We start from the raw sequence: 26,743 nt of genomic DNA, 5'->3' as shown, positions 1-26,743 counted from the left end.
GTGCTGGCAGGTGGGACTAGATTGGGTTGGGATATCTGGTCAGCATGGACGAGTTGGACCGAAGGGTCTGTTTCCATGCTGTTCGTCTCTATGACTTTGACTGTATAATCTAAAAAATGGATTTACAAAATCTTACGTGGATTCATGCAGTTTTTGAACAAAATAAAATGTAATTCTACAAGTGCAAATTCACCCCACAATCTTATATGTATACGTATGCATGTGGGTATGTGAGTGGGGGGTGGGGGGGTTTATGACTGTCTGTGAGAGGGTGGGTGTATGTGTGAGTGTAAAGGGGTTTAAAGTCTGTGAGAGGGTTTGTGTGGGAGTGTATGAGAGAGGCTCTGCGTGTGTGTGTCTCTCTCTCTGTGTATAGTGCAAACAGGGTCACCTGTGGTGTGACATGAACCCCAGGTCCCGGTTGAGGCCATCCCTGTGGGTACGGAACTTAGCTATCAGCCTCTGCTCGGACACTTTTCGTAGTTGCCTGTCCCAAAGTCCACCTTGGAGCACGGTCAGAGCTGAAAATGTGTTGCTGGAAAAGCGCAGCAGGTCAGGCAGCATCCAGGAGCAGGAGAATCGACGTTTCGGGCATAAGAAGAAGGGCTTATGCCCGAAACGTCGATTCTCCTGTTCCTTGGATGCTGCCTGACCTGCTGCGCTTTTCCAGCAACACATTTTCAGCTCTGATCTCCAGCATCTGCAGACCTCACTTTCTCCTTGGAGGACGGTCACCCGAAGGTCCGAGGTCAAGTGTCCCGAACCGCTGAAGTGTTCTCCGACTGGGAGACTGTTAGGCTACGGATGAATGGACAACGCAGAATAATTAACAGACAGGAGTGTTCCCTCCCAGTCGGAGGACACTCATCGAAGATCCGGACCGATTAACTCCAGAAAAGGGAGTCTGACACTTGGTCCTTCAATGGGGAGGGGGCGGGGCGATTGTAGATGGGCGGGGCCACAACGTGCGGGCGGGGCCACAACGTGTGGGCGGGGCCACAACATGTGGGCGGGGCAATCAGTGTGGGCGTGATTACTGTAAGTGGGCGGTGCGGGACACCGGCCGACACCCTGATTGGTCTGCTCTACAACGGAATTGACCAATCCAGCGCGAGCCCGTCACGTGCTAGGTTTGGCGCCAAACTCCGGTGGAGTGGCGGGATCCGCGAACACCTCAGGCCTGTGCTTAGAGCGACCTCGGTCCCAGGCCCAGGAGCATCTGAACGCACGGTTCCGGCTCATAGCGACCTGCAGACCCCTGTCCTCCCGGGAGTTAGTGACTCTCCTGAGGGGAAGGAGGGTGGGTTTCACCTTCGCCATGGCGCAGGCCCGACTGACCGACTTCTTCCCTCAGGCCAAAAAGCCCAAGCCGGCCCTGAAAGGTTCCCGGTCTCCCGGTGGCCGCCGCTTGCAGCCGCGAAAGGGAAGGCCGGCGGCTGCTGCTCCGTGCCCGGCCCCGCCTCCTGCTGTGCCCGCAGTCTCCGAGCCACCGGACTCCTGTGAATGGCCGAGCCCGGGCCAGCTGCGAGGCTGCAGCGGCCTGACCCTCCACCCAGAGGCCGAGGTCAGCGAGAGAGAGCCCGCACTCAGCGACCTGGTCACGCCGTCGAAAAGCGAGCCGCTTGGGGCCGGCTCCCGCTCCAGTACCGGCAGGAAACGCAGCCGCTCCGCCTCCGTCGATGGCGCGCCGGCCTCGGCGGTGGGATCGCAGCGGGCGGCCGGGGTGCCGTCTGCCCGGAGATGCCTCCGGTTAGAGCCCAAGGAAGAGGAGGAGAACCCCGTCCCAAAACGGAGCGAAGCCGAGCAAGATGCCCAGTGGCCTCCCAAAGGAGCACCCGAGCCCACGGTAAGACTTTAATAACGTGTCTGCCGCCGGAGAGTAGGTGGGAAAGACTTTTTAAAAAAGAAACAAAGAGCTGCGGCTGCTGGAAATCATAAACAAAAACAGAAATTGCTGGCAAAAGTCAGCAGGTCCGGCAGCACCTGTTAATGTTTTTTTTCGGGTCGAGGGACCCTTCTTCCGTACGGTTTTGAAGAATGGTCAATTTTCCTGAAACGCTAACTGCCGCCTTCCCGCAGATGCTGCCAGATCTGTTCAGTTTATCCAGTGATTTTGTTTGGGAAAGAATTAACTTGTATTCTTCATTTTCCTGCCTTAGGACGATTTGTGGAATTTGACCGTTGCAGTTCGATTTCCTTCCTTTTGCAAAGCTACTTTTGTAATCTCATCAGATGATTATATGGATTTTTTTTAAAAGGTCTAGGACTATGGTACGGTGCAACTGCTTCATTTGTTCTTAGGGAGAGTTAGCACAGGCACATTGCACTCCTTTTGTGCTTAGAACCGTTTTATCATTCCAGCATTTTTTTTGCAAGTCTATTTTGCAGAAAATGTTCCAGAAAGAATTTATGACTCCAGTCGAAAGGAAGAATTGAGGATAAATAAAGAATTTTTACTATTATTAAGATAATTGTGCTGTGTGTATAGTATTGTGGATGCCCATCTCACAGGAGTTGTGAACAAAATAATGGTGGCTCATTGATATGGCATAATGGAAACAGAGATAGACCATTATGTCCTTTAATTTTTTTGTTTGGGGTAGATATAAGTATATTTTCTTCAGGTTTATTTCAATGGTTTTAGATGGTTGGCTCAAAAGAACTAAATCGTGAGAGGACACTGCACAAAATTATTTTCAGCCCTGCTGTTGAAATGCCAGGGAACTGCAGCAGGATACAGGGTGCTGGGTTCATATAAACAATTATGCTTAGTCTGGATTTTGCCATGACAGTCTGCTGCTGACCTCATTACAGCCTTAGTTGAAACATACACTTCCAAGACCATATTGGACAAAGTGTGGCATCAAGGTTTCCCCACAAAACTTGTCAGTGGGTGTTGGGGCAGCCATCAACTGGTTGGAGTCCTATCCAGCACTAAGGAAGATGTTTGTCGTTGTCTTAAGTTTAAGTCATCTCTATTCCAAGTCATCTCTGCAGGAGTTCTTCAGTGTTGTGCTAGGCCCAATCAACTTCAGCTACTTCGTCAATGACCTGTCCTCGATCATAAAGTCAGAAGGGATGCTCACTGGGTGTACAATGTTCAGTACTATTGTTGACTCAATCTATTACTGAAGCAGTCCGTCACCATGTACAACACAACCTGGACAATATCCAGGCTTGAGTGAAAAATCATGAAAACATTCACACCATGTAAATAAATACTGAAAGAACTGGGAAAAGCTCAGCAGGTCTGGCAGCATCTGTGAAGAGAGGCCTGACTTAACATTTAGGGTCCAGTGACCCTCAGCACCACAAGTGCAAGGTAATGAACATCTCTAAAATGGGAGAATCTAAGGTTACCTGTTGCATGGTATTGCCATCTCTTAACATCTAGTGTATTACCTTGGACCAAATGTTAAACTGGACTCACTTCATTAATACAGTGGCTACAAGAACAGATCGGATGCTCTGAATCCTGCAGCAAGTGTGCTCAGTCCACCTTGTTGACGCATGACTGTGCAGCGATGCACAGGTCAAATCACATCAAGTCCACTGATGATATGACTGCAGGGGTCTTAACAGCATGAATGACAAGTCAGCATACAGAGAGGAGGTGCAGCAACCAATGCACTGGAGCATAGCTAACAACCTGTCTCTGAACGTGGACAAGACAAAAGAGCTGGCTGTTGACTTCAGGAGGGCATGGAGTGACCACTCTCTGCTGGACATTGATGGCTCCCCTGTGGAGATCATGAAGAGCACCAAATTTCTTGGCATACACCTGGCTGAGAATCTCACCTGGACCCTCAACACCAGCTCAGTAGCCAGGAAAGCCCAGCAGCGTCTATTCTTTTCACAGGCTGAGCAAAACCTCTCTCCCAGTACCTTGAGCCGCTGCATCACTGCCTGGTTTGGGAATTGCACCATCTCTGATCGTAAGACCCTATAACGGATCGCCAGGGCAGCTGAGGTCATCAGGTGTCTCTTCCCTCCATTACAGACATTTGCATCACACACTGTCTCCGAAAGGCTAAGAGCATTGTGGAAGCCCCCACTTACCCCTCACTCAAACTCTTCTGCCATCTGGCAGAAGATGCCAGATCATTTGATCTCTCACTGCCAGACTGTGCAACAGTTTATTTCCCCAAGCCATCAGGCTCCTTAACACTGTATGATCGGACTCTTTCCCATCTGAAATTCTTTGCACGACTTTGAATTGCTGCTAGAAAAATTTCAATTATTTATCATTCTTCTATTGCACTTTAACTTGTATGTTTCACGCATGCACTTTATGCTGTGTACGTGTGTAGTTTGTGCTGTTCGTGTAGCACCCTTGGTGCTGGAGGAATGCTATCACGTTTTTACTGTATTTATTGTATGTGGTAGAAATGACAAAGCTACAAAAAGCTTTAAAGTAACTCATCTCCTGACTACCCAAAGCCTGTCACATCCACAGCATGCAAATCCGAAGAGTGATGGAATATTTTCCACTTGCCTGGGTGGGTGCAGCTCCAACAAGAAGCCTCATGCCAATAAGTCAAAACTCAATTTTTCAACCATCTGCAAGCATTTACTCCATTGACCACCAACACTTAAGCAGCAGCTTTATGTACCATTTACAAGATACCCTATGGAAATTCACTAAGGCTCCTTTAGGACAGCGCCTTCCAAACCCACAACCATTAATATCAGGAACACCAAGGTTGACTGCTACATGGAATCACCATCACCTTTAATTCCTCCAAGCTACACACCACCCTGACATGCAAATAATCATTTTTTTAAACTGTTGGTGCAAAATTCTGGAACTCCCACCTGAATAATATAGTGGGTTCAAGAGAAGATAGTTTACCACTGACCTCTCAAGGATTTTTAGGGTTGAGCTATAGATATTAATTCAGCTAGTAAGATCTACAGCTACTTGCAAATGACCGAAAAGTAATACCAACAGGGTTAGAATTGTGTGTGGCAAGCAGACTGGTGTTAGGTGAAGGGGTAAATGTAGGGGTATAGGTCTGGGTGGGTACGCTTCGGCGGGTCGGTGTGGACTTGGTGGGCCGAAGGGCGTGTTTCCACACTGTAAGTAATCTAATCTAATCTAATTTGCTCCCGTATCCTTCCTAAAGTTTGATGCCCAGATTTGCCCGTATTCCAAGTGGTACAGTATTCAGGCACTCCACTCCTCTACATATAAAGACCAGAATCACTTAATTATTTCTATTCATTTATTGCTAAGTCATTTATAACTATAAGCATGGCAGATGCTCTGTTATTTTTAATAGAACATAGAAGAATACAGCGCAGTACAGGCCCTTTGGCCCTCGATGTTGCGCCGATCCAAGCCCACCTAACCTATACTAACCCACTATCCTCCATATACCTATCCAATGCCCGCTTAAATGCCCATAAAGAGGGAGAGTCCACCACTGCTACTGGCAGGGCATTCCATGATAATCTATTCTCTGGGACAATGTTTCTTTTACAACCCATATATCTGAAGCTGCTGACGCTAATGAATTTTGGTGTTTTTATTTAGGATTTATCGATCTATGAGCCAAAAACTTTAAGGGAAGCGATTTCCAAGCATCCGGGTCTGCAAAGTTCAAATGGAAGGAACAAGCAGGTATGGCATGGATGCACATTTTCAGGATATGTTTAGGCAATTGATTTGCAAACCATTATGTTCAATTGCAGTGCATCCTTTGTACAAAAAGAATGTTGGATTAAAGATCATACATCGGACTATTTTACAACAATCACTTTAAATGAATTTAGGATCAAAGCCATGTCTTGATTCTCCAATGTCTGTTTCTTGTAGACTGGCACAACACCTGCAAAGGAAGGTCTCTCAGGGTTAAAAGCTCGGTTGCACCGAATCCAGAAACTTGCACCAGTACCAGGTTCATTTGTTTCTGCATCAGAAGTGGATAGTGATATTAAGAGCCGCCTTAAACGGGTTCGAGAACTAGAACTTAAAGTACAAGAAAATAAGGAAGTACAGAAAAAAACAGCTGAACAGGTGGTGACATCAGGTGCGGAGGAGAGGTAAGGAATGAAGGATGATGTGTAAAAGGTTTAATAACATGTAAAATCTTCAAAAATGAACAAAATTTATGGAGTAGTTGTTGAACGTGTGAGCCCTCTAGTTTTCATAATTCATGCTTTTCCAGGGTAAAGACGCCAGCATATCAGCGTTTCCACAACTTGGCACAGGATGTTCCACCAGGGTTGACCCTGCCTTTCAAGTACAAGCTGTTAGCAGAGATGTTCCGTAGTATGGACACTGTTGTGAGCATGTTGTTCAATCGTTCTGAGACCATTACCTTTGCCAAGGTAAAACAAGGTGTCCAGGACATGATGAGGAAGTGAGTATAGTTATCATCTCAATTGATGTTATTATTGAATAAGTCAGATCCCAGGTGGAGTCAATTAGTAATGCAGGTTTAGGTTTAACAACAAGAAAAGTTTATTATGTAAAAGAAACAAAGGTACACTCAAATAAGCAACCTTTTTACACAAAAAACAAAACTGCTGATGCTGGAAATCGGAAACAAAAACAGGAATTGCTAAAAAATCTCAGGTGTGGGCAGCATCTGTGGAGGGAAATCAAGAGTTAACGTTTCAGGTCCAGTGACCCTTCTTCAAAACTGGTACACCCATTCTGAAGAAGGGTCACTGAACTTGAAACTTTATCTCTTGATTTATCTCCACAGATGCTGCTGGACCTACTGGGTTTTTTTCAGAAATTTGTTTGTGTTTCTATTTAGGTGATACATGTTTAAAGATTTCAAAATATGCAGTTAAAGTTTAACCCCATTAAATCCATCGCCCATCAAAATACTTGTTACAGAATAAATTTGAAGCATGGCCTTTGAGTATTCAAACTCCAGAGAAAATCCCTTTCTCTATCCGACATAGGGTTTTACTTAATTTGACTTAAACCTTGACTGGAAATATATAATATTCTCTTCCGGGGTCCTCCTATAACTAAACCTAAACTTTCTCAGTTTCAATTAACCCCTTCAGTGTTTTAATCAAACACTTTTGGTCTGAAGCTTTTAAACTTGAGTAACAAAAACAGGATGCTGAAGCAATTTAGCAGTTCTGGCAGCATCTGTAGAGAGAAAAACAGTGTTAAATATTTGAGTCCAGTGACCCCTTCAGAACTGCTTTTCTGGAGGATAGTGAGAACTGGAGATCTGAGTCAAATGGTTTTGCGCTGGAAAAGCACAGTAGGTCAGGCAGCATCCGAGGAGCGGGAGAGTTAGCATTTCGTGCGTGAGCCTTGCATCAGCCTTGCACCCCTTTAGAGAAAACCCATATGCCTCTACCTGCAAACTCAAAAATAAATGATAAAGTATACATAAATCTCACGCCTTTTATCTTGGCATACTGATGGATATTCGATGGAAGGTGACAATTAATATTACACGGGTGAATTGTATCCAAAACGTAAACTCTCCTCCTCGAGAACTGTTTTTCTGTCTAAAGATGCTGCTTGACTTTGAGTTTCTCCAGCACTTTATGATTGTTTCAGATAACCTATTTTTAACTATTTTAAACCATCATTTCCCTTTCTCAAGTGCAGCTGCTTTAAGCATCCATTTTCAGCTAAAAAAAACCTTGCAGGCTGGCCAAAAAGAAAACCATTTTTCAAGCTTTTGAGTGTTTCCTCTTTCTTCCCCCAAAACATTTCTGCATCTTCCATTTGAAAACGCGTAATGCACGGCATTGTTTTCTTTGATCGTATACTCTCCTAATATAAACAAAAGCCCACTGTTCTCTAAGAAGTCATTCTTACACATTGCGTTTGAAAATAAAACTGCCATGGTTACAGAATGATTTGTAGGTTAATCTTTAAACCCCTTTAGAGAAAACCCATATGCCTCTGCCTGCAAACCCAAAAATAAATGATAAAATATACATAAATCTCACGCCTTTTATCTTGGCATACTGATGGATATTCGATGGAAGGTGACAATTAATATTACACGGGTGAATTGTATCTAATCCTGGCTCTGAGAATTAAGGAAGAAGGAATATATGCACTAGAGTTCTTCTGAAAACTCTTGCTTGATATAATAACCCATCGGCCCTCAAAATACTTGTTATAGAATAAATTTGAAGCATGGCCTTTTTATGTAGACAAAATAATAATTTAGTTTTGGGTAAAATGTCTTTTTGTCATAATTCTTATCACTTTCCCAATTACTGAACAATGGATATGGTGTGTTTGTCAAGACACAAACTTTTCTTTTAAAATGTCAATACCTGTTTTCCAAAGTTGACATTTTTGAAGGTTTGGGAAATAATGAAAATTGATTAAAGGAGTTATTGAGAAACTTAGTGGACCTGGGCAGCAAATTTGTATTTTTGATCTAATTATCTTGCTGGAATGGCAGTTTGAGTGGAATACCTGAACTGTGAATTGTAAACAAAATACCTACAAAACCAGTAAACTTTATTGTTGAAGTAATTAGCAGTTCTTTTGTTTTATTAGTTTACTTGAGTGGTTACCTTCTAATATCTTTTGTAGGAAATTTGAAGAACGAAATGTTGGGCAGATAAAGACAGTATACCCTTCTGCATACAAGTTCAGACAGGAAAAGGGAATCCCGACATGGAGTGACTCTCTGAAAAGGTCAAGCTACCAACTCACCATTGATCCTGAGTTTGAAGGAGGTAAATGATATGAATTATATTGGAGAGTTTGGCTTTGTTTGAATAGTGACCTTTTTCCAGCTCTTTATGCTTTCCTTTAAAGTTTGTTGTCTAAATGACATGGATTTGACTCTGGGCAACAATTGCATAAATTCCAACAGACTTAAATCAACGTTTCCGCTTTTAGCTAGCATAATATTTAATAACTCCCAGTGTAAATAACTTTTTCCTATCGATGTAATCCAAAAATAGTTACTACCCTAAAGAGGTACATGCGCAATCAAATCAGGATTCCATTGACCGATATAAATGAAAGTTGAGTGTATAGCATCCAAGTTCTAATAGAAGATAGAAATGTTCTAGATTAGTAAGGGGATCAATGATTATTGGGAGAAGCTAGGAGAATGGGGTTGAGAAATATATCAGCCATGATCGAATGGCAGAGCAGACTGAATAAGGCCAAATGGCTCCTACATCTTTCTGCGATTATACTTGAGTTCTGCTCCTTTGTGAGCCAAAGGAGAGGCAAATGGGCAAGAAATAGGTGTAAACTGTATAAATAACAGTCATCACTTGAGGTGCTTTTGACTCTTCAGTCGAAGTTAATTTTTATTTCATTGACTTTTTTCATTCTTAGCTGGACAATGGTGGCTGCATTGGTCAGGATATTCTCGGGTCAGTTCCCCTTTTGGATCCTGATGCTATCTACTTGGGTGACAGCTGATCTCAGTATATTGAGGCTGGGAACAATGACTACTTGTTGAAAAAATATGATTTGGAGGAGCTGGTGTTGGAGTGGGGTGGACAAAGTTAAAAATCACAACGTCACAGTAAACTCCAAAAGGTTTATTTGGAAGCACTAACTTTCGGAGCGCTGCTCCTTCATCAGGTGGTCGTCAACTAGCTCCAAAACTAGTGCTTCCAAATAAATCTGTTGGTCTATAACGTGCTGTTGTTGATAAATGGATAATCACAAAGATAAAATTAGGCTCAATTGTGTTGTACTTTTTAAAAAGTTGTTGCTTACCCTTAGGCTGTCAGATGTTACAAAGGTAACTATGGGACAGAATATCACCAGAGTTACTGCTTCTAGGGGAAAAAGGAATCTGAAGAATACTTTTTAAAAAGTTTTTAAACACTATTTCCCATCTCTCTCATCATCCCAAGAGGAGAATTCTGATGGTCATAGACAACTAACAGCATCTCGCTTACTCTCACGACGTCATATCTTCAGCCGAAATCTTGTGAGCATTGTGAAACGATACCATAAGGTAAGCAGGTGATCCAACAGGACATTTTGTCTTGACTCTAAAGGTCAGTGTTGTTCAATGCAATATTGTAGCTTAATTAACCTTAAAGCCATGTCACTGATATAACAAAAAAAAACTTGTGGTCCAGTTCACTGTTGTTGCCAGCAACAGTAATATTTGAGGCTTTTGCTGGCAGTTTGATCAGTTTTGCCATTTTGAGTACAGGTTGAGCTGGGTTTTGCTTTTGTCTTTAATACAATTCACCAGTATTACAGGTGTATTAAGACAGAAGATAGTATATGTTTTCAAAGGTGAACATGTTTAGCACTAACAAATCACAGGTGACAGTGTTTCATAGATCCCAGTAAAACTGAATTTAATGGACATCAGTACACCAAGTTTTGATTGTTGGAGGTCAACCATCCTAGTCCGGAGACATTGTTGTGGATTTCCTTTGGGCCTGTTCCCTAGCCCCAAATATCTTCAAGCTGCTTCCCCTTCTCCTCATACGATAAGATGTGGGCACATTCATTGATTAATATTCACTACGATTTGTAACTCGTCTGATGTTGAAACAGTCCAAGTCCAAATACAGAAAGATGTGGACAGCATTAACTTTTTGGTTTAGTGACAAGTTACTTGCATGGCATCCTAGTGCTAGCCAATGACCGTCACCAATAAGAACAAATTAACAATCTCTGCGTCAGTTCAATGGCATTACCATCACTGAATACCTCATTATCAACATATTGGGGTTGCCATTGGCAAGAAACTGAACTGGACCAAACATATAACTAATATGGCCCCTAAGAGCACATCAGAGCCTCGGGATTCTGCAATGGCTAACTCAACTTTGAACTGCCTAAAGTCTGTCCACGATCTAAAGGCACAGTTTGAAGTATGAAGGAAAATTCTACTTGGCTGGACAGGTGCAGCAGCAACAACTCAAATTCACCTCCAACAACACCCCATTTTTACTTGGAACTATATTGCTATTCCATCATGGTTGCAGAGTCTAAATATTGGAATTCTCTAGGAAGATGGTTCTATACTTTATAGACTGCAGCAGTTGAAGAAAGCAGCTCACCATCAGCATCTCTAGGCCAATTACAGTGGGCAATAATTGTTGGCCCAGCCAGCAGAACCCTAATCCTGTGAAATCATGTTTTTCTTAAATTCCACAGTGCAGTGGTGGGTAAAACTCCTGGGGTTCTTAGTAAAAAGTTAGTCTGTTGAATATTTTATTTGAGCTGTTTTTAATCTGAAAATATAATCAAACAGAAAATAAAATTTGAAATTTAGTCTGTGTTTTACTAGTAAATGTACTTGAAGTAATTCCTTTATTGACACTTTATTTTGCAGTCTTCCACCACTGTCCATTAGCCCCAAGTCATGTTTCCTCCGGCCATGTTACTTGCTGCACATTTTAGAATAGAATCCCTACAGTTCAGAGACAGGCTATTTGGCCCAGAAAGTCCATACTGAGAGCAGGACCTACATACTTAATGGCAAGATCCTAGGGAGTGTTGCTGAACAAAGAGATCTTGGAGTACAGGTTCATACTCGAAAGTAGAGTTGCAGGTAAAGATAGTGAAGAAGGCATTTGGTATGCTTTCCTTTATTGGTCAGAGTATTGAATTGGGAAGTCATGTTGCGACTGTACAATGTGTTGGCTCGGCCATTTTTTGGAATATTGCGTGCAATCCTGGTCTCCTTGCTATAGGAAGGATGTTGTGAGACTTGAAAGGGTTCAGAAAAGATTTACAAGGATGTTGCCAGGGTTGGAGGGTTTGAGCTATGGGTGGAGGCTGAATAGGCTGGGGCTGTTTTCCCTGGCGCGTTGGAGGCTGAGGGGTGATCGTATAGTTTATAAAATCATGAGGGGTATGGATAGGGTAAATAGACAAGGTCTTTTCTCCCTGGGGTTTGGGAGTCCAGAACTAGAAGGCATCGGTTTAGGGTGAATGGGGAAAGATATTGCCCTTAGAGGCAACTTTTCTCACATATGGTGGTACTTGTATGGAGTGAGCTGCCAGAGGAAGTGGTGGAGGCTGGTACAATTGCAACAGTTAAAAGTCATCTGGAAGAGTATATGAATAGGAAAGGTTTAGAGAGATAAAGGCCAAATGGGACTAAATTAGGTTGGGATATGTTTGGCAGGGATTAGTTGGACCGAAGGATCTGTTTCTGTGCTGTACATCTTTATGACCCATACACCTCTCCCAATCCAATCCCTCTAGAGGTGAGTGTTGTTCGATGCAAGATTGTGGCTTAATTAACCTGACAGCCAGGTCACTGGATTAACTGAAAAACCTGTGGTTCATTTCACTGTGTCATTGCCAGCAACAGTAAAATTTGAGGCTTTTGCTGGCAGTTAGATCAGTATTCCTGCATTTTCCATGGCCAACCCACCTTGCCTGCACATCCCTGACACTATGGGCAATTTAACATGGCCAATCCAACTAACCTGCCCATCTTTGGGAGTGGGGGAGGAAACCCACATAGTCACAGGAGAATGTACAGACTCCACACAGACATTCGCCTGAGGTTGAAATCAAACCTGGGTCCCTGGTACAAAGGCAGCAGTGCAAACCACTGAGTCACCATGATTAAACATCTGGGGGGATGTAATCTACTGTCTTTGAATTTGAAACAGTTGGGAGTTACTATATTAGTTTACTGGTAAAACACATTGTACATCGATAAGCTGAACCAAGATCACTATGGCACTTTTCATTCCCTTAAATTGAAAATATCCACTGAGTTATGGTGGGCAAGGTGAAAGGATAAATGGTACCTTCTGCACTTGCACGCATCGTGACAGTGCTGGCTGATTCTCGTTAACATTCTTAGAAACAGTTTTTAGGGTGAGGCCTATGGAGAACAGCAATATGCATGAACAAGTGTATAATTCCTGCTGTGACTGTAAAATTTGGCTTAATTGTAAGGTGAATCTGAATTTTTTAAAAATGCATTCTCACTCATTGTTTATTTTTCACCAGATTTTCCTGGCCTCTCTTAACCCTCCAATGCATGTACCAGATGACAAGATTGCACGCTGGCACCCACGTTTTAATATCGATGAAATTCCAGATATTGCTGCTGCTGAACTGCCCAAGCCCCCCGATTTAGAGAAGTTAACAACTGCTCAAGAGGTCCTTGATAAAGCTCGCAGTATGATGACACCAAAGGTACTGATATGCCAACGATCCGACCTAATCTAAAATCTCCACCTGTGTGGTAGTACGGGGTGACATAGTGGGGTCTTTGTGTTTAAACATTGCACAGGCATGAGGTATGCCATTCAGTCCATCAAGCTTGCTCCATCATTTAATTAAATAAAAGGCTGATCATTTCTTCAGTGCCATTTTGCCACAGTATCTTCATATGCCTTGCTCACATTATCTGGCAACCTGTTGATTTATGTCTTGAACATGCTTACTGACTGAGATTTCCCAATTCGCTGGGGGAGAAAATTCCAAAAGATTCACTGATTCTGAATGAAGAAGTTCCTCCTCATCTCAGACTTCTACGACCTACCCCTCATCCTAAGATATGACCCATAGTTCTAGAGTCACCAGCCAGGTGAAACATTTTGTCGCCATTCATTCTGTCACGCCCTGCAGGAATTTTACACAGTTCAGCAAGATCACCTCTCATTCTTTGAAACTGTAGGAAATATCCAATCGTCTCTTCATAAAACGATCCTGCCATTCCAGGGGTAACCTGGTGAACCTCTGCATTCCCTGTACGGCAACTGCATCATTCCCTGGATAAAGAGATGAAAAACTGTACACAGGTGTGGTCTTACCAAGGCTCAAAATGACTGCAGAAAGTCATCTTTACTCCTCAACTCAAATCCCTGAGGAACTTAGGCTAACAAACCATTTATCTTCCTAACTGCTTGCTGCACCTGCATGTTAACTTGAAATCACTGCTGAACAAAGACAACTAGGTCCCCTTTGGCCAACTATATTTCTTAATCTCGGTAGCTGTGTATCTATAACAGTAATTAAGTCATATCTGTTTACTTCAATTTGTACGGTCAGACCATCAGCGGTTTTCATGAAAGCTCTGTGCAGTCAGAGTGCCTTTAATTTTTCCTTGTCTGTATTTTCCATTACTATAAATGTACCATACTAAGTGTTATACTTGTATAAATTGTGCCTTTTCAGATGGAGAAAGCCCTTGCTAATATGGCCCTCAAAACTGCAGAAGCTGCTATGGCTGCTCATACTGAGCAGAAGGTGGAGCCAAAACCTCTGAGCCCCAGTCCTTCTCCTGCTTCTAATGCATTGAAAGGGATTTCCCAGAGTCTGTTAGAGAGGGTAAGCTCAGACTGGTGGGTAGAGATGTAAAATTTAAACTTAATGAGTCTATAATGTCCTTCTCACCATGTGTTTGTAGTACAACCTAGTTAATATCCACTGGTTGAATACTAACATTAGTCATGGCAACTTAGTTTCAGTCACCATCACTTAACAATTTGGTGCTTTAATTTCCCTTATGCTTGGTGTGGAAAAGAAGAATGAACATGTGCTTTTGCCTTATTTGTGTTTTTGTAAAATGAAAGAGTGGCAGCCTACAATGTTGTTGTCGTACGTGTAATATAATTATTTTTGAAGTATCTGGAATGCTATTTCCTAAAGCATTGTGCAATGTTGCCATTCGTTCAAATATATAACTAATTCTTGTAACAGTATTTAAGAAAACTTCACTATAATTACCTTGTTGATCAGGCTTCTTCCCTGTCTCCATTATATACAGTGTGCCATTTGCTTTCTCTTGTTGAGGACAGCCTTATGTTTAATTTGTACACTTTGGTGATTACAATGAGGTTCTTTTCCTTTTTCATGTAATGCTGTATTTCTATATTTTGCTTGTTAGATATTTGTATTCTAGAGTTAACTGTATATTGATTTGGAGAGAGAAGCACTAATAATTAATACTTGTCATAGATTCGTGCTAAAGAAGCTGAAAAAATGCAGGCGACAATGACCAGAACTGCTGCACAAACAGAGCGCCTCAATATGATGATGCGTCTGCCTGACATAACAAGAATTCTACGCAACGTCTTTGTGGCAGAGAGGAAACCAGCCTTGGTTATGTCAGTGGCTTGCAATAGAGTGGCTGACAGCTATCGCTCAATGATGTCCATAGGTAATTTGTTAACAAATTGATGGTTAATAATTCTGGTATTGCAGATGAACTCTGATGCTGACCTAGAGGATATTGTAGTGAAGACCATTTTCATAAATCAATTCTGCAGAAATGTAATGCTTCATGTTGCTGTGAAAATGTACACTTTTATAACGTACTGTAAGATGTGCCTGTTTTATTCAATGCAGAAAAGTTTATTGCACATCTATTCATTTATAGTGAAGGTTGTTCAGTCCGCATGAAAAATTATACAACCAAATGCCATCAACCTAATTTCCACATTCTTCTGTTTAACTGTAGAGATAATATCAACTGGGATATGGACAAGGACTGCCTTTTAACACCTTGCCCAAGAATTTTTTTACATGAATCTACATCTACCACTATCACAATTCCTTTCTTTTTCTGTTCCCTTCCACATGGTATGTGCGGCAGCCAGAGCACATGGTAATTCTTGTTTCCAAAGCGGACTTCTCTGTTGCTAGCCAAATGTCAGAGGCTGTAGTTTGCGGGGTGTCACTGCACATCAGGCATGGCTGACCAGAACATACTCCCACTCTTGATGCCTGCAATAGGCAGTGGTCATGAAATGGGTGCCCATTCGCTGCGCATCAAGTCCTGCAATGGGGGTTGAACCCAGAGCTGGTCAAAGGCAATGATACTCCCCACTTTACTACATGACCTCTGTACTATCACTGTACTCAGCTTGACATAGAACTTTGCCAAACTGTAACTCCCTGGAAACTGCCACCTGGTTTTATTTCTTGTTTTTCCTTCCCCTGGAATATGAAAACCAATTCCTACTCTATTGGTACCACATCCACAAATGTTTAGTTCCTCCACCACCAATGCTCAGTAGCAGAAGTGTGTACCATCTACAAGATGGACTGCAGAAATTCACCAAAGCTCCTTAGGCAGTACCTTCCAAACCCTCAGGCAGTACTATTGAGAAGGACAAGGCATTAGATACATGGGAGCACCGGTGCCTGCATGTAACGCTCCAAGCTACTCAATATGCAGACTTGGCAATATTTTGCTATTCCTTCAGTGTCACTGTGAAAATCCTGGAATTCTCTCCCTAATAGCATTGTGGGTATACCAATATACCAACACCAACTGAACTGCAGCAATGCAAGAATGCAACTTACTACAAACCTCTCAAGGGCAATTAAGGATGCGCAATAAATGCTGGCTCAGCCACTGTCACACACTCTGACTAAATTCTTTAACAAAAACAAATTGTGGTAGCCACTTTGCTACATTAAAATTGATGCATACCATGGATTGTACCTAAAGACCTTTTCTGATCAGTCCAGCTTAGCATGATAATAATCAGCGGTAACGTCCATCAAAGTTATAATAATCTAGCCATGGTATTGGTAAATTGTCTGAAATTCCTTTCACGGTATTTGATCAGAGTTCCACATGAGAAGCACTAGGGATTCAGTGTAAACACTAAACTGTTAAATGTGAATTCTTACTTTTGTTGGGAAGGAAGGACAAAGTGTATCGACTACCCTTGGACTCTCAATTTCCACGTCACTCTCTAATGTACAGAAATGCCTTTGATTCAAACTTTACAACTTGGTTCAGTGATATAAAATTAGCAGATGATGCCAAGCAACCTGAAGAAGTGGATTTTCATGAAATGACCGTTGTAATGGAATGTGAATGTAGGAAGTGAAATTAGGGTAGATACAAATTTGACTCAGTTGGAGGAAAAAGCAGGTTGTGTTCTCCATGAGTAGTGTTGAAGTAGGCTTGGCTAGAAGCCAAAACAGATTTGGAAGTCAGCATCTTGTTCAATAATATAGACAGTAAACTGAATAGCCAGAAAAGTAGAACATAATTTGGATGTGGTTTGACTGAACTGTTTTGTGTCTCTGTCAGGCCATATCTTCCAGGTATGGTTCCCAAATCAAAAGAGACATTGAAATGCTGAAGCAGTGCAGAGAAAACGTACAGTACTGCCTTCTGTTCTCCAAGCTCTTATTAAGTCAGTCTTTTCTGGCAATTATCTTGTAGTGATAAAAGACTAGAAAAGGTAAGTACAGTGTATCATGAATCTGTTCGCACAACGAGTAGTCAACTCCTGGAGTAGATTTAATGAAGACTAATAGAGATGTCTGAAAACAACTAAACTGAATGATGTGGCTTTAGGATCTGGAGAGGTTGAATCAAGAGGACTGGCTTAACCATTAACATCTTCTGAAAGATTGCTCATCTTTAATTAGACTGGGCCCTTTAGTGCCTCTTTAGGCACCTTATTTTGTGTAACTTTGAGATATTAATTTAAAACATTGCTTCAGAATTTCCTGTATCAGCTATTTGAATGCCTTACTATTGAAATTTGTGTATTCAGTGATTTTATTTTTTTAAATTTCAGGTGATATGGAGAAACATTTGCAATTACTAGCTAATGTTGTTCCAGATTGGCTGAGCATCCACAAGATCCGCAAAGATGTGTACCTGAAGCTAAACAAGAACATGGAGTTAAATGTGGTTGCAAAGAAAATTGCAGAAAAGATTAAAGAGGAAGAAAAGGCATAAGTTTTTAAATAGACCTGAAAGTTCTATACAGAGCTGAAGTTTGAAAGTCAAATATAAAACTGAACTATATGGATCTGTTTATAGGAGAAAGATGTGTTTTGTTTCTTGATATGAACTGTTCTGGGTGGTTTGTTCTGCAATTATGCACTATATTTCTTTTTGAGAAATCTTGGTACAATCCTTGGGTTTATTGTAAATTCCATTCTTGATACTTGAGTTGCTGGTGATGATTTTAAAATGGGATAGAGAAATAAATTAAACTTTGTCCTATCAGTTCAAAGCATTGGACTTATTTTTGAGTAAAACTTGAATTATGTTCAGGAGCAGATATTTCTTAATGCTGTGTTTCAATATGAATAGCAGGATATAAACCTGGACACTGGTCAGTGTAATGAAAGATATCACTGGTTGATGTTCTAGCAAATGAATGTTCATGTGGAGGAACACTTTTAAAAATTGACAAAATTTGATAAAATGTTACCTCGTTTGAAAGTAATATTTGTATTTGGATGATAAATTATTTAATTGTAAATAAAAGTCATGGCAAAATTCATTCACAGGATATGGGTGTTGTTGATTGAGACAATACATATTGCCCATCTTCAATTGCCCTTTAAGGTGGTGGTGAACAGCTGCAATCCCATGTGGTATCCTGCTGTTCAGGAGGGAAGACCCAACCACTGCAAAGGAGCAATGATCTAATTCCAAGTAGCAGCTGCTGACTTTGTTCTTCGAGGTAATCAAAGTCACAGATTTGGAAAGTGCTGTCTAATGAATCTCTGGGTTATTGCAGGGCAATGGTGTGGGGTGGGAGGTTGTAAGAGTTGCTTTCATCTAGGCAAGTGGAGTATGTTAAGTCATACTCCAGGCTTGTATCTTAAAGATGGTGAACATCCTTTGAGAAGTCAGGAACTGATCTACTTTTAAATTCTCAGCCTATGATATGTTCTTATACCCATACTATTTATACGGCTGGTCTAGTTAAATTGATTTTTCAAATTTGTAAATTGAAGATGTCCTGGAGCTAAGATCTTTGACCAACAACAACAGCTATCTTCCTCTCTGAGCACGATTCCACCCAGCAGAGTTTGAGCATCTCCAGTTTTGTTCAGGATCCTTGGTTGTGGAGAATAGACTGATAACTAATTGGCTGAGTTGGATTTATACTAGTGTGTACAGGACATATCTAGATAATGTGCCATACTATTGTGCCAATCATGTAGTGACTGCACTGGAACGTAAGCTAGGGCTACGGCTAAGTCTTCAATAGGATTATGGGAGTGTTTGAAGTCCTCAGCCTTTGCAATGTCCAGTGCCTTGTGTTTCTTAAATCATGGAGGGAATTGAATTGACTGAAGCCTGGCATAATATTTGCTCAGGAACAAAAAATCTAGGCAATTTAAAGTTTAACACTAACTTAATTTCGTTTTGAAAAACAAATGCTAACTGAGGTATAAGATGGAAATACAAGGATTTGGGTAAGTAGGCATAACAAATCAAATGAATTAAAAGCTGGAAAATCTTTTGGTATATCCAATGACAAAGTGGCAAAATATTAAAAATGGAATTAATGGAGTCAGCCCACAAAACTGTAAACCTGTCTGGTCATTACTGAATGAAATATCATCCCGATTCAGAAAAGAAACAACAACCTAGAACTCCACGAGTGCGTGGGTAGGTACGCAATTCAGTTTCTTTACACCATTCAGTGCCTTAAGTTCAATCAGTACCAAACATTCAAGAATATTAGCTCCCATTTTGTTCAGCAATTCACAGGCAGCTGACAGTGTACCTGCACCAAAGATAAAAACATAGAATTAATTTAATTGTTCTTTCAAAATTAAGTATTTATAATTTTGTACTTAGTCCAAAATGTTTTTAATGCCTTGGTTTTCAAATGCAGTTTTACCTGGAAAAAACAATGCAGGATCCCAGTTGCTATATTAACATTACTGTAGAGCTCCCACATTATTGGAGAATATCATAGCCCAAAATGTGCTCGCAAAATAAGCAAGTTAAAGGTATTCACCACAATTGAAGTTTAAATAATCTGACAAATTGTGGCAAAGAAATTGGTGGACAATTCTAACCATACCACTGTCCTTGCAAAACAATCCAACACAATGCTGTGATGCCCCCTCCCAGCAAATCCCCAGTCCATTGTGTAAATACATCACACAAAGTGAGTCATGTATTGCATACCTCCTGTTGCAATTACATCATCGATGACAACAACTTTCTGGTTTGCTTGAATAGCATCACATTGCATCTCAACTTTAGTCTTCAAGTGAAGAAGCAAGCCTATTAGAAGAATTGTGACATTCTGACACAAATTAAGACTGCCGTAGTTAATTTAGAAAAATAAAATTAGGATTATGAACTGAGACTTACCTTAGTTGCTAGTAATGTAGCAATTTGTAATATATAGTAATATTGCCTCCTAATAAACCAAACACAAACTTTCCTACAATTTCAGAGGACAAGATTTAATGTTTCATACACAAACACTACTAATACCAACTCTTCATTAATTCATAAAATTTGCAAAAGTAGTTGAACGAGTTTCAACAATTCCATATTCTACATCGCTCTCAAGAGATTGTACTGAAGATTTCCTCAAATTCCAGGAGCAGCAATTACTGTTTTATAAGCTGTTGCATTGTTTTGGAACTTTGGGGGGCAGAGGATCAAAACAACGGCACTATAAAAAGGAGGAAGACAGACAAAGGCTGTGACCACAAGGTCGGAGAAAAAAATCTAGTATCTCTGGACATAGGAGTGTATCTAGGAAAAATGAACAAACAGCAAAATTTACAGCAGATCCTGGAGGAAACTGAGAGGGCTCAGCACAGGAACAGATAAGTGCATGGTTTTTAAGTGTAACCTTGCTGTAAATCTACAATAGTGAGTACAGTGGATTCTTTATTGATTACATTTTATTGAGATCTGTCTCGATTAAATTTTAAAAATATAAACCATTGCGACACAGTTACCCTGAAACAGTGTTATTTTTTAAGAGCAATAAGACAGTGCTATTTTCTGGGTGTGTAGATTGTGGAGGAGCAAAGATGGCCTTTAGTCGGGTGATGAGCTCTTCCTGTCGGATATGCGTTTAGGAGAAGTTTCTACGTTACTGCTGATGATGTCTGCAGGAAGTGTCTATTGGATTACATGGATCAGACGGAGCGGCAGTTAAAGGCAATAAAGAATTTACAGGAATTGGGGGTGTGATGGATGGCAGATATAGGAAAGGAGAAAAACTATAGACACTGCCACAGTTAGAGGATTTAGATGGAGGGGGAGTTGTTATGTACAAGAACATTTTCTAATTCAGTGTGTGGATGTACCTCCTACAGAAGGTGCAAAGGTTTACACGTTCTTAGGAAATAAGGCAAGGCAGGCAACTGAGGTATCAGTGGGGGAGCACTTTGGGGCTAGCAACCATAATTCTATTAGTTTTAAAATAGTGATGGAAATAGACTGAATCTAAAGGTTGAAGTTCTAAATTGGAGGAAGGTCAATTTTGACAGTATTAGGCAAGGGATAGTTAGAAAATGGGAAGCTTTCAAAATGAGATTACAGGAATATGTTGTCCCTGGACTCTTGTTTGGGTGAAAAGGCAAGGCTGGTAGGTTTAGGGAATGCTGGATGACTAGAGAAATTGAGGGTTTGGTTAAGAAAAAGGAGGAAGCATATGTCACATATAGACAGCAGAGATTGAGTGAATCCTTCGAAGAGTATAAAGCCAGTAGGAGTGTACTTAAGAGGGAAATCAGGAGGGCAAAGGGAAGGCAAGGACTGATTAGGGATAGTCAACATTGCCTTGTGTGTCTGGGGAAATCATGTCTCACAAACTTGACTGAATTTTTTGAAGTAGTAACTAAGGATTGATGAGGGCAGAGCAGTTAACGTGATCTATATTGGCCTCAATAATCCACAGTGATCAGGTGGGTAAATGTCCTGGGGCTCTTAGTAGAAATGAATCTGTTGAATATTTTATTTGAGCTGTTTTTAATCTGAAAATATAATCAAACAGAAAATAAAATTTGAAATTAGTCTGTGTTTTACTAGTGAATATACTTGAAGTAATTCCTTTATTGACACTTTATTTTGCAGTTTTCCACCATTGGCCATTAGCCCCAAGTCATGTTTCCTCCAGCCATGTTATTTGATGCACATTTTAGAATAGAATCCCTACAGTGCAGAGACAGGCTATTTGGCCCAGAAAGTCCAGACTGAGAGCATATACACTTAATAGGATCCTAGGGAGTGTTGCTGAACAAAGAGATCTTGCAGTACAGGTTCATACTCGAAAGTAGAGTCACAGGTAGGTAAGATAGTGAAGAAGGCGTTTGTTAGGCTTTATTGGTCAGAGTATTGAGTATAGTAGTTGGGAGGTCATGTTGCGGCTGTACAATGTGTTAGCTCGGCCACTTTGGGAATATTGCATGCAATTCTGGTCTCTTTGCAATAGGAAGGATGTTGTGAAACTTGAAAGGGTTCAGAAAAGATTTACAAGGATGTTGCCAGGTTTGGAGGGTTTGAGCTACAGGGAGAGGCTGAATACGCTGGGGCTGTTTTACCTGGAGCATCGGAGGCTGAGAGATGATCTTTGTAGAGATTTATAAAATCATGAGTGGCATGGATAGGGTAGTTTCTGGATAGGGAAGTCCAGAATTAGAGGGCATAGGCTGGGATATCTGGTTGGCATGGGTAAGATGGACTGAAGGATCTGTTTCCGTGCTGTATACCGCCATGACCCACACTGCCCCCATCCCTCTAGATGCGAGTGTTGTTCGATGCAACACTGTTGCTTAATTAACCTGACAGTCATATCACTGGATTAACTGAAAAACCTGTAGTTCATTTCACTATGCCATTGCCAGCATCAATAAAATCCGAGGCTTTTGCTGGCAGTTAGATCAGTATTCCTGCATTTCCCATGGCCAACCCACCTCACCTGCACATCCCTGGACACTATGAGCTATTTAACATGGCCAATCCATCTAACCAGTACACCTTTGGACTGGGGAGGAGGCCAGAGCACCTGGAGGAAACCCACACAGACACAGGAGAATGTGCAAACTCCACACAGTCATTTGCCTGCAATCTGTCGATTGATGTCTTAAACATGCTTAATGACTGAGATTTCACAATCCATTGGGGGAGAAAATTCCAAAGATTTACTGACTCCTGAATGAAGAAGATCCTTCTCATCTCAGACTTCTATGACCTGCCTCTCATCCTAAGATATGACCCATAGTTCTGGAGTCACCAGCCAGGTGAAACATTTTGTCGCCATTCATTCTGTCACGCCCTACAGGAATTTTACACAGTTCAGCAAGATCACCTCTCATTCTTTGAAACTGTAGGAAATGTCTAATCATCTCTTCATAAAACAATCCTGCCATTCCAGGAGTATCCTGGTGAACCTCTGCATTCCCTGTACGGCAACTGCATCATTCCCTGGATAAAGAGATGAAAAACTGTACACAGGTGTGGTCTTACCAAGGCTCAAAATGACTGCAGAAAGTCATCTTTACTCCTCAACTCAAATCCCTGTGGAACTTAGGCTAACAAACCATTTATCTTCCTAATTGCTTGCTGCACCTGCATGTTAACTTGAAATCACTGCTGAACAAAGACAACTAGGTCCCCTTTGGCCAACTATATTTCTTAATCTCGGTAGCCATATATCCATAACAGTAATTAAATCATACCTGTTAACCTCAATTTGTACAGTCAGATCAGCAGTGGTTTTTGCAAAAGCTCTGTGCAGTCAGAGTGCTTTTAATTTTTCCTTGTCTGTATTTTCCATTACTATAAATGTACCATACTAAGTGTTATACTTGTCTAAATTGTGCCTTTTCAGATGAAGAAAGCCCTTGCTAATATGGTCCTCAAAACTGCAGAAGCTGCTATGGCTGCTCATACTGAGCAGAAGGTGGAGCCAAAACCACTGAGCCCCAGTCCTTCTCCTGCTTCTAATGCATTGAAAGGGATTTCCGTGAGTCTGCTCGAGAGGGTAAGCTCAGATGGGTAGAGATGTAAAATTTAAACTTAATGACTCTATAATGTCCTTCTTATCATGTTTTCGCAGTACAACGTAGTTAATATCCACACGTTGAATACTCATGTTAGACATGGCAACTTATTTGCAGTTACAATCAGTTAACAATTTTGTGCTTTAATTTCCCTTATGCTTAGTGTGGAAAAGAAGAATGAGCGTGTGCTTTTGCCTTATTTGTGTTTTTGTAAAATAAAACAGAGGCAGCCTATACAATATTGTTGTAGTTTGTGTAATACAATTCATTTTGAAGTATCTGGAATGTCATTTCCAAATATTCTGTAGTTTTGCCATTCGTTCAAATGTATAACAAATTCTTGTAACAGTATTTAAGAAAACTTCACTATAATTACCTTGCTAATCAGGGTTTCTTCCCTGTCTCCTGAAGACATTTCTGATCAGTCAAGTTTAGCATGATAATCATCAGTGGTAACGTCCATCAAAGTTATAATAATCTAGCCATGATATGGGTAAATTGTCTGAAATTCCTTTCATGGTATTTGATCAGAATTCCACATGAGAAGCACAAGGGATTCAGTGTAAACACTAAATTGTTAAATGCAAATTCTTACTTTTGTTGGGAAGGAAGGACAAACTGTATCGACTACCCTTGGACTCTCAATTTCCACGTCACTCTCTAATGTAAAGTTTGAATCAAAGGCATTTCTGTACAACTTGGTTCAGTGAAATAAAATTAGCAGATGATGCCAAACAACCTGAAGAAGTGGATTTTCATGAAATGACCGTTGTAATGGAATGTGAATGTAGGAAGTGAAATTAGGGTAGATACAAATTTGACTCAGTTGGAGGAAAAAGCAGGTTGTGTTCTCCATGAGTAGTGTTGAAGTAGGCTTGGCTAGAAGCCAAAACAGATTTGGAAGTCAGCATGGAATCTAATCTTGTTCAATAATATAGACAGCAAACTGAATAGCCAGAAAAGTAGAACATAACTTGGATGTGGTTTGACTGAACTGTTTTGTGTCTCTGTCAGGCCATATCTTCCACGTATGGTTCCCAAATCAAAAGAGACATTGAAATGCAGAGAAAACGTACAGTACTGCCTTCTGTTCTCCAAGCTCTTATTAAGTCAGTCTTTTCTGGCAATTATCTTGTAGTGATAAAGGACTAGAAAAGGTAAGTACAGTGTATCACAAAATTGTACGCACAGCGAGTAGTCAACTCCTGGAGTAGATTTACATGAAGACTAATAGAGATGTCTGAAAACAACTGAACTTGAATGATGTGGCTTTTTCGATCATGACAGGTTGAATCAAAGAGACTGGCTTAACCATTAACATCTTCTGAAAGATTGCTCATGTGGGCGGCACGGTGGTTAGCACTGCTGCCTCACAGCGCCATAGACCTGGGTTCAATTCCTGCCTCAGGTAACTGACTGTGTGGAGTTTTCACATTTGCCCTGTGTCTGTGTGGGTTTCCTCCCACAGTCCAATGATGTGCAGGTCAGGTGAATTGGCTATGCTAAATTGCCTTCAGTGTTAGGTGAAGGGGTATGGGTGGGTTGCACTTCAGTGGGTCGGTGTGGACTTGTTGGGCCGAAGGGCCTTTTTCCACACTAAGTAATCTAATCTTTAATTAGACTGGGCTCTTTAGGCACCTTATTTTGTATAACTTTATGAGATATTAATTTAAAACATTGCTTCAGAATTTCCTGTATCAGCTATTTGAATGCCTTACTATTCAGTGATTTTATTTTTTTTTAAATTTCAGGTGATATGGAGAAACATTTGCAATTACTAGCTAATGTTGTTCCAGATTGGCTGAGCATCCACAAAATCCACGAAGATGTGTACCTGAAACTAAACAAGTTAAATGTGGTTGCAAAGAAAATTGCAGAAAAGAGTAAAGAGGAAGAAAAGGCATAAGTTTTTAAATGGACCTCAAGATTCTGTACAGAGCTGAAGTTTGAAAGCCAAATGTAAAACTGTGAACTATATGGATCTATATACAAACCACTGATCTGGGTGGTTTGTTCTGCAATTATGCACTATATTTCTTTTTGAGAAATCTTCGTACTCTCCCAAGATTTGGGTTTATTGTAAATTCCATTCTTGATATTGGAGTTGCTGATGGCAATTTTAAAATCGGATAGGGAAATGAATTAAACTCTATCCTGTCAGTTCAAAGCATTGGATTTATTTTTTGAGTAAAACTTGTATTATGTTCAGGAGCAGACATTTCTTAATGCTGTGTTTCAAAATGAATAGCAGGATATAAACCTGGACACAATGAAAGATATCACTGATTGATGTTAAAGCAAATGGAATGTTTGTGTGGAGGAACACTTTTTAAAATTGACAAAATTTATTAAATGTTATGTTTTTTGAAAGTAATTTTTGTATTTAGACTATAAGTTATTTAATTGTAAATAAAATTCATGGCAAAATTCATTCACAGGATATGGGTGTTGTTAACTGAGACAGTATATATTGCCCATCATGAATTGCCCTTTAAGATGGCGGTGAACTGCTGTAATCCCATGTGGTATAGATACACCCTTCCTGCTGTTCAGGAGGGAAGACAAAACCACTGGAAAAGGAGTAATGATCTAATTCCAAGTTGCATTTTGATTACCAAGAAGAACAAAGTCCAAAGTCACAGATTTGGAAAGTGCTGTCTAATAAATCTCAGGGTTATTGCAGTGCATCTTCGAAATGGTATAAATGCTGCCACTGTATTGGTGTGGAGTGGGAGGTTGTAAGAGTTGTTTTCACCTAGGCAGGTGGAGTATGTTAAGTCATATTCTAGGCTGGTGTCTTAAAAGATGGTGAACATCCTTTGAGAAGTCAGGGACTGATTTACTTACTGTTAACATGCTATAGGCTGAGAATTTCTTATTTATATGGCTGGTCCAGTTAAGTTGATTTATCAAAATTGTAAATCCTGGAATGTCAATGGGGAATTTGTTAATGGTATTGCCAAGGGGTAATGGCGAGATTCTGTTTTTGGGTCAATACATGATCACTTACCATTTATCAGCCCAAGTGTGAATGTTGTCAAGGTCTTGCTGTTTTGGGGCACAGGTGGCTTTTGTATC

At 40.8% G+C, this 26,743-nt stretch overlaps 1 protein-coding gene across 1 annotated transcript; it reads left to right on the top strand.

Moving 5' to 3' along the window:
* The first annotated feature begins 1,162 nt into the window (after positions 1-1,162).
* cdt1 (chromatin licensing and DNA replication factor 1) lies at positions 1,163-18,376 on the top strand. The gene is made up of 10 exons (XM_043706743.2): positions 1,163-1,846; positions 5,537-5,623; positions 5,819-6,045; positions 6,171-6,365; positions 8,537-8,682; positions 9,829-9,932; positions 12,914-13,102; positions 14,087-14,239; positions 14,870-15,071; positions 17,458-18,376. Exons 1-10 carry the CDS (start codon positions 1,319-1,321, stop codon positions 17,619-17,621), a joined length of 1,995 nt encoding a protein of 664 aa, XP_043562678.2. The 5' UTR covers positions 1,163-1,318; the 3' UTR covers positions 17,622-18,376.
* Positions 18,377-26,743: the final 8,367 nt, after the last annotated feature.

This window comes from Chiloscyllium plagiosum, unplaced genomic scaffold (assembly GCF_037043375.1).
Source record: "Chiloscyllium plagiosum isolate Xiang-an unplaced genomic scaffold, Cpla_swu_hap1 HiC_scaffold_17, whole genome shotgun sequence".
Taxonomy (NCBI): Eukaryota; Metazoa; Chordata; class Chondrichthyes; order Orectolobiformes; family Hemiscylliidae; genus Chiloscyllium; species Chiloscyllium plagiosum.
The sequence above is the reverse complement of the archived record's forward strand: the minus strand, read 5'-3'. Positions and strand labels throughout refer to the sequence as shown.